The sequence below is a fragment of the Oryzias latipes genome, chromosome 13 (assembly GCF_002234675.1).
Source record: "Oryzias latipes chromosome 13, ASM223467v1".
NCBI classification, from domain to species: domain Eukaryota; kingdom Metazoa; phylum Chordata; class Actinopteri; order Beloniformes; family Adrianichthyidae; genus Oryzias; species Oryzias latipes.
Window position 1 is genome coordinate 8342727 of NC_019871.2, and position 14839 is coordinate 8357565.

General features: G+C 38.6%; 1 protein-coding gene across 4 annotated transcripts in view; it reads right to left on the minus strand.

The window, feature by feature from the left end:
- LOC101155372 (neurobeachin) overlaps positions 1-14839 on the minus strand; it is a 215693-nt gene that overhangs the window by 23399 nt on the left and 177455 nt on the right. For all 4 annotated transcript variants that reach the window (XM_023961238.1, XM_023961236.1, XM_023961240.1 and 1 more), the window contains 2 exons: positions 4821-4961; positions 3655-3774 (listed from right to left, as the gene is read on the minus strand). In XM_023961238.1, coding sequence (XP_023817006.1) covers positions 3655-3774; positions 4821-4961 — 261 coding nt within the window. The remainder of the gene's footprint in view (positions 1-3654; positions 3775-4820; positions 4962-14839) is intronic.

Sequence of the window (14839 nt, forward strand, 5' to 3'; positions counted from 1 at the left end):
ATTATCAATTTTTACTTTTGATTAAAGAAAATAATCATGATCAAAATTTTAAATTCTCGATTACCTTGCATTTATAATTTAAATCAATGCATGCTAAATATATTACCATTGTCAAGAACCCTCAAAATCTTCTTAACCTAATACCGTGTCCTCTTATGCTTAAAAATAGTCAAATATGTGCACACAATGAACATAAATTCTTTATTATCATAAAAAAGATAAATGTTTGCTCTTAGACTCATAAAATATTGAAGACACAATTGAGAATTACAGAATTTTCTTTTCCCTTTTACAGATTTTGTCTTTTTCTCCGACTCTGTAGTATTGTTAAGTTTTATTTTTCCAATGGGAAACATAACCTTCAGAGCATTTATGCATCCATAAATCACTAGGTTTTGAAAGGAGGAGTTAGCATGACACAAAACAGGCCAATAACACTACTGGCCTGCTGTTGGTCACATTTCACCCTCCGCGCACGACAGGGCAGCGAGTGAAGAAACCCTTCCTGTCCATTTCCCTCCGCCTCCACACATGCACAGACACGCACACCGCCACACTTTCCCTCCGTTTTCGGCAGTAAACATCCTGCCGTAACTCACCGCCAAGCCGTTAAAACTGCCAGCTCCGTTTTCAAGCCACCCTCCCATGGCAGCCATTAATTCTGCAACAGCATCGTAATGGGCTAACAAGTCAATCACACAAGGCTCCATTGCTTTACACTGTGTCACCTTAATGACATGTTCGTCAAAATCTGTCAGCAGCAGAGTGCTGCTGGATACCTTCAGACAACATAGTGACAGCTTTTGTGTGTGTGCACACCTACATGTGTGGATGTGTGCCCACTACTTCCAAGTAAATTTGGTTTGCCGATGGGCAGCTGTTGCAGCACAGCCATGATAATTGTGTTCACGCAGAAACAAACGAGAGGTAAGGAGAGAATTTAACTGTAATGACAGGTTGGCCTGACATGGATGGTTTTTGGTCAGTGTGCAGTTGTTTTCATTTGACTTGCTTTTTTTAGGAGGTCATCGCCATCAGAGCTTTAGCCTCTGTTGGTGTTGTCGTCATCACTGCGCCAGGAGACTAAGGTTAATGAAAGTGAGACCCTTGTAGAAACAAGCTCTGTTTAAGGCGGAGGTCAGGAAGTGACCCTAATCTTACTTCAGCTGTGGGGGCCGTGTTTTTATCTTTAGTCCATCATTGAGCTGGACTGCTAAGTCTTTGGTTATAATTTGAAGTGGATAAGTTTCTTTTTTTATTCCACACAGAAAAGCAAGGTTGGATATAGGCATGGGCAAGGGTCGGGGGTCAAAGCCCACCTAAATGCTGTGACTGCTCGCCCCAAACGAAATGGACAGCAAAAATTACAATTAACTAAAGAAATAAAAATCACAAGAAGAAAAAATAAATAACCCACAAAAAACCCAACAAACTAACAAAAACATGTGCTGGTCACAAGCCCGGTAAATGGAGAGGGTAGAGTCAGAAAGAGCATTCAACATAAAATTGATAAAGGTGCGTTCACAGCGAATGTGATACACAAATCAGGGGTGGGGAGTTTCAACTTTGGGGAGGTCGACACTTTGTGTCAACCAATCAGGGACTCAGATTTAGGCATGTGACGTGTTCAGTGACTTGATCAACGGGTGGAGTACAAATCCAATAGGGAAGATCGATGCGAGCGTTCTCGACCTGAACTTCTATCCATTCATCCATTTCCTAAACCCGTTGTATCCGTTTCGGGACTACGGAGTTGCTGGAGTCTGTCCCGGCTACTGTGGGGCAAAGGAGGGAAACACCTTGGACAGGTTGCTAGCCTGTCGCAGGGCCTGTGTGCACCCGCTACACTGGTCCCTTGGAGGCTTGTGATATTTTTCCAATTTGCATTAAGTCAATAATAAAAAGGAGTGATTGACAGTGAACGTAATCTGTGTGAACATATCAAATATATCTAACCAATGCATTTTTTTTAAGTATTTGAGGGCCGTAGAGGGATGAGACGCCTTAAACCTTCCTGATATTCCACCTGCACCTGCCAGTGGGGCTGGCTGAATCTGGGCCAGAGGAGAATCGTTCAGATTGATGGAATCTCCCTCAAAAGCTCTCGTTGTTCTGGATTTTTAATCCAGAAATGCCGTGGCCCTGAAGTGCAAATCATTTTAAAAATCAAAACAAATTAATAGAAACCAACACACAATTCCAAAGAAACAAAAAGCAATTCAAAAAAAAGAAAAAAAAGAAAGGTTACGGGAACAAAAGTAATTTCCAGAAATCAAAATGAAAAGTTTAGAAATGAAACAAATAAAGAAGCAGGTAACAGAACATCATTGATTGGAGGATGACATTTGAGTTTTGAAGAAGAGAGAAAGAAGCAGAAGGATGTTTTGCATGAACTTTGCATGAGGAGTTGATTAAGCAATCTCCAAACGTTTGCATTTCAATTTCTTAATACTTCATTTTGATTTCTTGAAATACATTTTTTTTTCCCAAAATGTTTTTGTTTATTTATTTTGGTTTTAGGAATTTTGTTTTGATTTCTAAAATGTACATTTTTTTATTATTATTTGTTTTGCTTTCATCATTGTTGTTATAATCTTTAACATGCTATTATGTTGCACTTCAAGGCCACTGTACAAAAAGTTTTATAAAAAAATGATAAAAAAAAAAACATTGATTAGTTTCACAAATCTACATAGAAAGAATATCTAAAGAAAGCAAATAGGATGTAATCATCAATCACTGCCAGAAACAGCTGTCCATGAAGCTCCACATGTAATTCCTCCACTAATACATTATGAAATACTGTTAGCAAGCTTGCTTTGCCCTGCTTCTTCTAATAGATAGCAGCCTCCGTCATGTGTAAAAACAAATGCATGCAGACATGCAAGTCGTAGAAAGATGGTGGTATTTGTTAACAGGGTGGTGTTTGACTATTCTGGTTGTTCACTGGCTTGTAGCGTTCCACCGCTCCTTCACATGGATTGTTGGCTGCTTTTCCACAGATCCTGGCAAGTAAAAGCCCTGTCTGTACATAAAAGACTACATTTTAAATAGCTTTTGTCATTAATGCTTTATTAATTGCCTGGGGCAACACTACCCAGCGCAGGGTGTGCTGGAAATATATGACACTTTGAGGTCACCGTCTATCCCTGCTGTGTGTTATGCAGTGGGCAAAATGGAGGCGAATCAGCAGGGTTCAGCAATTTGGATGAGAGCTGCGTGCATCTGGAGAGAGAGGGCTTTGTTCTTCTCTCAAACGCTGGCTTTGTGTAAGATCAGTTCATCTTTGAAACTGTTTGCTTTTTGCATGAGATAAACCAATTCTTCACTGGGTATTTAGGAGCAGTACGGTTGATTTTCTGTTTTAAGATGAGGCAATTATATTTCCTTTTCTTTGGAAACACAGAGGAAGTAAAGGAGGTTGTGCATTTTTAGTTAAAACACCAGATCTACTTAGATCAGCTGTAAATAATATACCTATAAATAAACTATATTCTCTTTTTAATATATACCTAGAAATATATATGAAGTTCATATATATTCCTATATTTTCCCTACAGTTTCTATCATGACACAATCAGGTCAATTGCTCTGGATTAAGAAATGAACTGCAAAAATAAGGTTAAATATTTTGCACCGTTTTGTAAGTCTCACCTTTACATCTGAGGTGTCCCTCTGGCAGCTCCTCCAGGAACGAGCAATGGAAGAAAATGTGCGATCCGGATGGTCAAACTTGTTTTTATTGGAACAAAGATAGAACGTGGTGAAAGGCTCCTATGAAAAATATATAAACAAAAAGAAATAACACAAAAAAATTAGTAAAAATCTAAAATTTGCACAAGTTAGGCCTGATTACATTACATTTGGCGTCAACCATTATAAAAACCAATGGATTTTCTAAGTACTGAATAAGTATTGTCCTCATTGTTCATGGCACTTTTTCCCAGCCCAGGAATATCTGGAACGATTGTTCCTTTTCTGTGTCCAGAGGGATAATCAATTAGTGTTCTGGAATACGTATAGCTACAACAATAATTGGCTTAAATTTGGTTTTCTGCGGCTTTGATAGAAAGCTCCTGCCTTGAAGCTTGTGGATCACTCATCAGAAGAAGAAAGGAATTGTGGGAAAGACCCACTGAGACCAGTCTAATGGTTGTCAAGGAGCTCCCTTCACTTCATCAGCTCCATTTTGGCAATAATGAAGAGGGGGGGGATAATATAAATTTATATAAGCTGTTTCAATTTCCCTGCAAAAACAGTTATGAAAGCAAAAATATTTAATGTACCTTAAGAAGCTCTCAAAAATTTAAGTGCTTTGTTCTTTGAAACGGTCTATAAGTTTGTGTGTGTGTGCGTGTGTGTATGTGTGTGTCTGCTTTCTTTTCCACAGTAAATGAGGACAGTGCTCAGTAACCTTGATGGACATGTCTCCAGCGCTCACCGGGGTTGCCTGAAACACATAAACCTGTCACAGCAGCCCCTGTAAATCATTACCCAGCCACTCTTTATTTAGTTCACATATGCTGGTTTACTGGCCTGTGAAATGTGTTTTCTGAGCGCCATTGGTCTAACTCAGCCCCAATCAAATTGAAATGTTGAGCTGCTTCCTCTGCAGAAGCCGACAGACCTCAAAGTAACAGGATCATCAAGTCTGACAAGTGACAATCAACCCAAAAAAAAAAAAACAAAAAAAAAAAAATGGAAAGCTTTTCTGGAGTCTTAGTTTGACTTCATTTCTGTTCGCATACTGGACTATTTTAGGGGTTTGAAAGACAGTACAACAGTCCCATCAAGGGTTTTAAAGACAAGATTTTACTCACTATTCTGACAAGCCAGTGCAGGGTAGTAGAAGTACTGGAGTAATGGGAGGTGTAATGACAAGATGGGGTCTGGTCATCCTCCCATGTTCCATAACGTTCACCATAAAATGCTGCTCGCTTTGGATTCAACGCGCCAACAGGCTGAAACAAACAAAAAATAAGATTCACAAGAAAAATATGGGTTATGCAATAGAATTTTTTTAATAAAGCAATTACAAAATAAAATCCTTCAGGTAAAAAACTATTCCAAAATATGCAGCAAAAACCTAACTCTGAGTTGAAAACTGTGTCAAATCCTTTGATTCTCCCCAAGTGTTGCAAATCTGGTATCATTACCTGACACACATTCATAACTGTCAATATATAAAAATTGTCTTGCAAAAAAAAAATAATTCGTCCTTTAGAGAGTTAAATGGTTTAACAAGAAAAAGGAGAAAAATCAAGAGATTTTAGGTAGTCGATATAAGTCACGATATCAGTAGAGATTACCGTAGTGATGCAAAGGAAACCTATTGGTTCAAAACCACAGATACAAACAAGATTATGTGGGTAAAAAGGTATAAAATCAATCAGAAATTTAAAAATTGGTTTCTGGCAAACTTTGTCCGTTTTTCTTCCCATTGCGCTCTCCACCGTCTTTACCTTTCTATGTACATTTGACGTCCAATCGCAAGCTTTCTTCAACCAATTCAGGTAAATTACAGTCGGCTGAAGGTGAATCACAGAGAGGTGTGTTGCACTAAACATATAACCCTTTTTTCACAGCACTTCAAACAATAGAAGAGTAAAATATGAAACAGTCTAACATCCCACAATGTCAGGTTTTTATGTTTGAAGCTGTTACATAAAAAAAAAAAAAGATTTTCTCTGTTAAATTATTTTCATTAATAGTTCTAAATGCCAACTCGATAATAAATATCTAGATTGTAGCCACTAAGGTAAAAGAATTGGAATATTTTCTATCACGACAAAGTTCTTTTATGTTTCGATTTGTGCACCGTGTATTGAAATGTGAATGTGAGAGGGAAAGATATACAACCCTAATTGTCAGAAGAACAGGCAGACGGCTGGATTCAAATGCAGCAGGTTTATTAGCTCAGCTAAAACTCCACAAAGCTAAATCGGGATCAGGCAGGCAGGGGTCAACAACGAGCATCAAAAGAAAAGCAGGAGAAGTAGGGGTTCAGGCAAGATTCAGGGCAAACAGAGTCAAATACAGTACAGGGGCAAGAAAGCAGATCAGGCCTGGATTTAACACTTGGTGAAAAAATAAATAAATAAATATAGCAGAATGGCACAAACAGTACTTCATGCTGAGTGAGGCTCAGTGCAGTGTTTAAGTATGCTGAGATTGACTGAGTGAATGTGAGTCAGGTGTGCGGCCTAGGTTGCTGGGAGAGTAGTGTGGTTAGAACTCGAGAGATGGTTCCTGCTGGTGGCCAGAGGGGGAGACAGAGCTCTGACTTCTGACACTAATAGTTATGTTTTAAAGGTTGGTTTTTGAAAACATAAGTTCAGTAATACTTAGTATTTTCAAACAAGAAGGCTGAGTGATTGTCCAGCATATGTTTAGTGTTTTACTTTACAGTGTAAGTCACTGCTGTTCATGCATGGCAACTCAGATTCCACAAGTTACATTACAGAAATCAAAACCTTTGTTAACGTAAACAAACTCGAATTTTACTCCAGTTCTGTTTAAATTAGGCTAAACTTCAACACTGAGAAAATAAACCAAAGAGTACAACCTTGTATGTATGTGTTGTATCCATGTTTACCATTTACTTTTTCCTTGTATATGCAATTGTTTCCCCCACAATTTATTTTTTAAATCAGGTTGCAATTATCTAAACATCCCATAACATGGTTGAAAACAGTAAAATAAAAGTTCACTTTGGCTATTAGAGCAATCTTAAATACTGACCATTTTGGTCACAGATGTTCAACATCAACATACCTGTTGTAGTTATTTAAATGAGTGCAGATGTTTTTTGCATTCATTCTATTCAATATTGGAGCCTCAAAGGAATATTGGATTTTTCTAGTATATTAATAAATATAAATCAGACTGGGCATTTACAAATAACTGCTTATGGAACCACACCTGAGGTCAAGCTTTCTACTTAGCCCCGAAAAATACAATTGCGCCTGCTGTTCTAGACCTTTCCACAGTCTGCATGTAACTTGAAGACATTTTTAAGACTTTGACATTTGGGAAATGTGTTACAATGTCTTTGTGGTCACAGAAGAGTTTTTTCACATAAAGCACCAGCTGAGAATCAACATTTCCCATAAGAATTTTTTTATATTCTACTGGAGTATTCGGGACAAAAAACAGACAAATCAATAAATAACTATATTTACTTGCTAACAATAGGAAACTATTTCCTACAGTTTGGAGAATTTGATCTTCTTACTTTTGTTAGAGGAAGAATCAAAACTGGATTTAATTAATGTGCTGCTGAAAGTCTGAGCGGCAGAGAAGTAGACGGGGAGTTTGCAGCAGACACCGAGCTTTACTCTGGGATTTCTCTGTCAGACCCCATTATTCATGGAGACCTTAAAAGGTCCGGCTGAACTGTGTTTTGTTTGAAATTTAAAAGGGGGGGGGGGTGAAGGCATAGGTGACCAGGACTGCGTGTTGAGGATGGAGAGAGGAGATGTGAGCGTCTCCTGCTAAATGTTGTTGGTAATCCATGTGGATTAACCCTGGCTGACCTGATTTGCACTCAACGCACACACACATCAGGACAAACACTTAACTCAGCAGTCCTTCTGCTTTCTGTGTTCAGAGTGCCTGTCTGCCCCTGGGCACTGCCGATAGAGGCTGCAAGTATCTGAACAGTACAGTAAATGTGCACATTAGTGTTATTAAGGTACAGATGATTAAAAATCTGTGTATAGAAAAAAATACAACGGAAAGTGTGTGGAGGACAATATTATTTAACATGCTATAGACCTGATTTTGATTGTGAGATGTAGAGTTACAAAAAAAAAAAAGAACTTACATTTTACATAAATGTATTTTATGACTGAAAATTAATCAAGGCTGTGTCTATAAATAAAAACAGCACAATATTGCCCTTTTTATTTGCCACCCATGCAATTGTTTCATAGTTATCTGAGACTATAAGTAGAATCATTATTTGGCCTAAGCCTCACAGTAATAACTTCAATATTACACCGAGAGCACAAGGTTTCAGCCCTTTGGCAGTCTTCCCATTTTATGTGCCTTTAAAGAAACACAATTACTCTCATTAAATATATGTTTGCTGGTTAATATTTTGCTTTTTCTGGGTTTAAATAATTCTATTCAATATTGGAGCCTCAAAGGGGGAGCCGGTTTAACTCGTGCTGGTTTGCGGCGCTTTCCATCCGTGAAACCAGGGTTCTGATCCGGGCTGCTCCCTATTCCCTTCTCTGCTTCTGTGCCGGTCCCAAGCCCGGATAAATTGAGAGGGTTGCGTCGGGAAGGGCATCCGGCGTAAAACATTGCCAAGTTCACCATGCGACTCATCCTCGAGAGAGAGGTTGTTTCGCTGTGGCGACCCCTGATGGGAAAAGCCGAAAGAGGTAGGAAATTGGAGCCTCAAAGGAATATTAAGTTAATGTTAATATACTCAGTACACTTGAATCAGGAGCATAGGGAAAAGGGGGGTAATGTAAAAGTAAACAATGAGAGTTTAAAGTGTGGATGCCATGCTTTGAACAACTTTGTCAAATAAAAAAGCCCTTTAAACGCTGATTCTATTGATACCAATAGTTTGCGTCGAAAAAAATCCGAAGCATATGAATAATAGACATCTTTCGAAGGAATCAGAGATTTGGATCTGCCGCTAGAGCGCAGGCTGGAAGTGAACCCGATATGACCTGTGACGTAACGAAAGGGAGTTGCCTTTCGCAGTTGCGCTTAGGACAGCATGTAAACAAAACAGGTAGTCTTCGTTTCTCTCGTGTTTAAATCCGTTAATCATCAACATGCCAAGTCGTTGTGTGGCAGCTGGATGTAGCAATACATCTAGTGAAAGTGTATCTGTGTATAAAATTCCCAAAACAAGAAACGCTGCTGAAAAGGGGAAAATTTAAGAAGGTGGACGGCGAAGGATTTTTCCCTCCAGATCATCTGCAGGAGAGAAGTCTGCGTTTTCGAAGGGACAAAAACCGGGACACAAACGAAGAATTTTGAACGGAGAGTTGGGAGGAGGATCTTGGCTTCTGAGTCGAGGAAAGGCGGGTGAGCTGGAAGCGAGCGAGCCGTTTTCTGGGTCGGACAGGACGGCGCTGGAGTCGGGAGCGGAGGCTGCTAAGCTAGGCTAGTGTGCATCACGATGGATCACATTGAGGCGAAGTAGTCGTGTTTTCTGTTGTCCTTGGATCCAACTGGAGTATTTCAACACACTCAATGTTTTGCAAGAGAAGCAACAGGCCTGCAACGTTTTTTTTTTTCTTTTGCTTTTGAGGTGCCGGTACCGTGAGTAAACTGAACTGTGTGTGTGTGAGCGCGCGCGCACGAGAAAAGGTTTCAAACTGGTTCAAACAGGTAAAACTGTTAATGTTCCACAGTTGTTAATGGTATACAGTGACTTTGTTAACTAAAGAGTAGTAATATCTGGGAAACTTTTATTTTGTGACATTTATTTTGTAAATTGGGTTGAAAACCAGTGTTTACCTTTGTTTAGATTAGGCCAAAAGGGGACATTTTGAGTATATTTTAGGGTAAGTGGAGTAATTTAATTTTATACATTTTTTAGACTTACTGGAGTCTAGCCGAATCTTCATGCTGGCTATCGTCATCGGCATCACTAGACCTACTACTTTCTGCTATACTATATCCTCCTCACTTTCGCAAAAGGGTTCGAATCGATACGGTTGCAAAAGTGACTCATCATCATGATAATCTCCGCAACCTTCCTCTTCATCTTTCTGTTCATCTGATGATAAATCGCTAATAGAGACGGTAGCATCACTCTGTGCTTCGCTATCGGTGCTAGCCATGTTGTCTGCCTTGTCTTCCTTTCGTTACGTCACAAACGGGGCGGCGCGAATTCGGCGGAATGCGTGAAGCCGGCGGCCGTCCTCGTTGTTTATATCGCGTTTTTCGCTATTTATTCTTTTTCGAAAAATATTAAAAACAATCGCAACATGAAATAGAGACTATTTACTATATTTTGGCTTATTAAAATAGGCCATGTCACCCACACTTTAACCACCTTGCAGATTTAGAAAAAATTCTAATAACTTAAAATTTGCACACTTTTTTCAAATAGATTTGATGCCAATTAGTGGAAACTTAATTACATATGAGCCTAACTGTAATTAATTATGTTGTGTACAACCAAAACTTAAACTAAGGCTCTTTTTGCATCCTTTCTCAAAAGTTAATGATGGTCCACATCAGTGTTAGCACAACAGAAGAGACTGAAAGAAAAGTTTATTGAGATCTACATAGATTTATGGGGTGGTAATAGCTTTCCATATGACGTCTTAGACCAGCTGGGTTGGGGTGAAAGCCACGAAATGTCTCACACTCCGTAAAACCGCTGCTAGTGAGACCAGAGCCGCTTGAGCAGGAAGACAAAACTTCCAGGAAGTGGATGTGACAAGCAAGGAAAAGTGCAGAAAAGGACAACTGCAGGTAACTCTCAGATCTAAAGAACTAGGATAAAGCAAATAACATGTTAGACAAAATCTAAACAGGACAAAAAAAGACTGAGTACAATTGGCAAGAAGATGAAAAATCTTAAAGATTTCAGAGTTTTTTTTGATGTCATTATGTCAGTCAGGAAACTTTTTTCACAGTTTTACTATTAAAATGTATCACAAAAACTGGTTATACTTAATGTAAAGTTGTCTCATTGTTACCTACATTTATTGTGTGTGACTGTGGGAAAATGTGCAACAAACACATTTACATTAACCCATTCAAAGACTTATACTCAGACTTAGTTGTGAAATAAAGTTTTAAACAATGACCAAAACTTGCCAGCTGGTTGCGATTTCTGTACTCAAAGTGTCATCATTTAGAACTTAACAAGAAACGCTATGCGCTGCTCTGCAAAAACTAATTAAAACAGAAAGCCAATTATAATTCTCAGATGACCTTTTGCAGTGAAGAGTGTTATGAGCTTGTATTTTTTAAAATGTATTTGCCACTCTGCATCAGAATAATATTTTTGAGCGTAACTGTTACCATTGAATTTTATTTTTATACATTTGCGGCTAACTACAGCCACAAAAACCAGCAGCAAGATCTGTCTCACTTTATTTGCAATATGAAAGATTTAAAATAAATACTTTCTGCACCTCAACAGTGCCAAAACTGGCTTTTGAGGACATGGAAGCTCCTGCACAACTTACTAGTTAGTGCAGTTTACTTCCACGCAACTAAAATACTTTTATATGGTTAGATAAACACAAACTATGGTGAAAATTGTCAATGAACACTCACTGTTAGGCACACCTGTCCAACTGCTACTTAAGGCAAATGCCTATCAGCCAATCACAAGGCAGAAACTTAATACATTTAGGCATGTAGACATGGTGGAGACAATCTGCCCCAAGTAAAACCAAGCGTCAGAATGTGGAAGAAAAGTGATTGAAGTAACTTTGAATTTGATATGGTTGCTGGTGTCAGATGAGCTGAGTATTTCTGAATTTGCTGGTCTTCTGGGATTTTCACCCACAACCATCTCTAGGGATTAAAGGGAATAGTCGGTGAGTTTATATTGTAATATTATGTAAGGGTTAATGGCACTTGGAGTGTGCATTATGTAAGGGTTAATGGCCGACGAAGTGTCCGTTATTACTTTTAAACGCACGCCGTGGAAGCCTGAACCTACTTATAGTCATCTGCGAAGTGTGTTAAAAAGTGATAATGCTTAGTTCGAAGGCCATTAACCCGCTTATACCATGGTCACTTACAAAAGCAATACATATTAACCAGTTTTTAGTCCTTAATTCTTGTTTTTTTTCCGATCTGAATCGCTTTTCTCACGAAAAGCGGAACAAATAGTCCGCGTCACGCCGCACCACCGCTGCAGTCAAGATTCAGTGATGTATAAGCTGATCTTTCTGATGGGTAGAATAAAGCATCAGTTCAGAGAGAAAGTTCACCTCTTACAGCTTGTTTTTGTCCAAATGATGAAGCAAAAGTTTGTTTAAAAAAGGCCGGCGCAGTGATGCGAAACATTTAAGCTAGGTGACCGGAACTTCTTTTTTCACTGTGCGGTTATAAGGTTTTAATGCACACCCAGCAGCCTATCAGAATCGAGTATTCAACCGAACGATGGTATGATACTTTTTAACGCACGCCGTGGAAGCCTGAACCGTCCGACGTGAAGTGTGTTAAAAAGTGATAATGCTTGTTCGAAGGCCATTAACCCGCTTATACCATGGTCAGTTACAAAAGCAATACATATTAACCAGTTTTTAGTCGGTGATGTATATATGCTGATCTTTCCGATGGATTGAATAAAGCATCAGTTCAGAGAGAAAGTTCACCTCTTACAGCTTGTTTTTGTCCAAATGATGAAGCAAAAGGTTGTTTTAAAGAAGCCGGCGCAGTGATACAAAACATTTAAGCTAGGTGACCGGAACTTCTTTTTTCACCGTGCAGTTATCACTGTGGTTTATCACTTTTTAATGTACACCCAGCAGCCAATCAGAATCGAGTATTCACCCGGACCATGGTGTTTATGCCATTCATGGTAGAATGGCATAAACATTTTATTTGCCCTTTATTACTTCTAACACTGCTGTGTTTCTCATCTGCTGATGAACTTAAGTCATGCTTATTTTTAAATCTCTTTGCAGCAAAAAATAAAACTGTGTTTTTGTTCCTCAGCACTCAGATCTAAGTCTATGAAGACAACGGCAGACAACAGTGCCACACTTTTTTACAATGAGTTCATTCTCGAATGACACCTGACCCAGTGAAACGCAGCAACACAACTAAGACAAGTATGATCAAACTTAGACTGGGTTCAGATTCAGTCAGCATCACTGCTGGTGACACACTGCGGGAAATAGTGAGGCTACTGGTGAGTGAAAGTGTCTCCTTTTGTTTGGTTATATCTAGGCTATCTCCAAAAGGGACGCAAACTCATTTATATTTCAGAAGAAATTACAATACAGTGTGTTGCTACAGTGCTCTGTCAGGAGAAGTCACAGTCATTTTGTTTCTCTTGTCAGAAAGCAGAGCTGCATGGAGCTGCAGTCTAATGCAATCAGGTTGCTCCAACTCATGAGGCGGCAGAAGTGCTTCCAAACATCCTGCCTGTCTTGCTCAGGGTGAAGAATGATCCAGTTTGAAAATGTGAAGCAGCCAGGCTTGGTTTGTGCTGTGGAAAAAGTCAGTAGATCACCAAAGCTCATCTGTTCGAGCAGCAGCAAAAACAAGATTAAATGAAAAATAAGTTTGGCTGTGTGCACTGCCTATTTAAGTGATGTGAAAATAAAAGCTGTTTAATTGGTTAAAAAAATGTCACTTTTTGGCATCAGCTATCCTACAAAAGCCACGTGTCATACTGTCAGAGTATGAAAAAGCACAGTTGTTGAATCCAAAATGCTTTTTTTCAATTACACGCCCTCTATAAATAGTTATGAAGAAGACAGGTTTTCCTTCATCTATCATCCCCTTGTCCTTCAATCAAGAGATAATCGTTAGAATCGAATGAAACACTTTGCTGCACAAATCTACCTGACATACAAATATGCAGAAGTCTAGCCTGAAGGTAAAGCAACGCATAACTGACGAAGTGTTTCCAGCTCAATGACTGCCCAACTAGCAGGTAATTGCAGGTGGGAACAAATATGAGTGAATATTATTTGGCAGATCAGACCTGGAGCATTTTGAACAAGGATGTCAATCAAGTGACAGTCACAAACAATTTTGAACAGGTCTCAGGTACGACTCATCTGTGGGAAAAACTGGTCTTGAGCAATGGTTGCGTGACATATGGTGAGAATAATTTACTTTCAAGTTAGATTTTCAACATAATTAACCTGTACAATTTTGCAAGAAAACTTCAGGAAGCAGCATGTGGTTTGTAAAAATTTGTCGCAGCAGAAAAAAAGGTGGTTTCTGATTTGACTTTAATTTTAGCTTTTCTGTGTCAAGTCTGAATGGTGTCAAGTCTGTGGGTAGTTTTACAAATGTAGAATATCTAGATTAAATAACATTGTGATTTGAATTTGATTGAAAGTTTGAGCTTGCAACAGAAGTATACAAATTCCATAGCATATAAAGAATTAACAGGTTCCTTTCTGGCTGAAACCTACAATCATAAATGTATAAAACAAACCATAGTTTAGACAGAAACACTGTTGGCTGATATAAATCATATTTTTTATGGTTGTGAACTATTGTTATGGAATACAATACATATATTAGCCGTTTTCCACATATTTAAAGTTCATAGATGCAAGTTGTTAGAGTATGGTTTTAAATTTGCTGATTGGGTGAACCATTGATTGAGAGAACCTAGTTTGGTGGCCATTGGGTGAACCCAACTGAGCTTTAAACTTTACTTTGTACTGCCCAATTGTCTTTTTCTGGTTTCAATTTTGTTTGTACATGAACATGTAATCAGGTTTAATTTTTATCTTCTTAAGTCTTGTCAAATTGTTTATATTATATTTATAGGCCTCCTTGAATGGTGGTATAAGGTTCTCTCTAAATGAATAAATGAAATATGGTTAACATCAGCCCTTTTCCAGTGTATTTTATAGATATATAGGCGTACAAGCATTGCTATGATTGACAAGTCATCAAATTGATTTGCAGTAGTTGCGTTACCCAAGTCCATCCATGCACACGCTTTGAGTCTTCAAGAACCCAGAAGGATGATGGGTAAATGAAGATCTTTAAACTTCAAGTCATGTAGCTATACTAAAATGACATCATGGCAGATAAATTTTACATTTTTAAAAACAGTCAGTAAAATAATACATGTTTGTTTGACCCTTCAAAGCTACGTCACACCGCCCTCAGGAATGTGCATTCCAGTAACCAGTTTCACTGA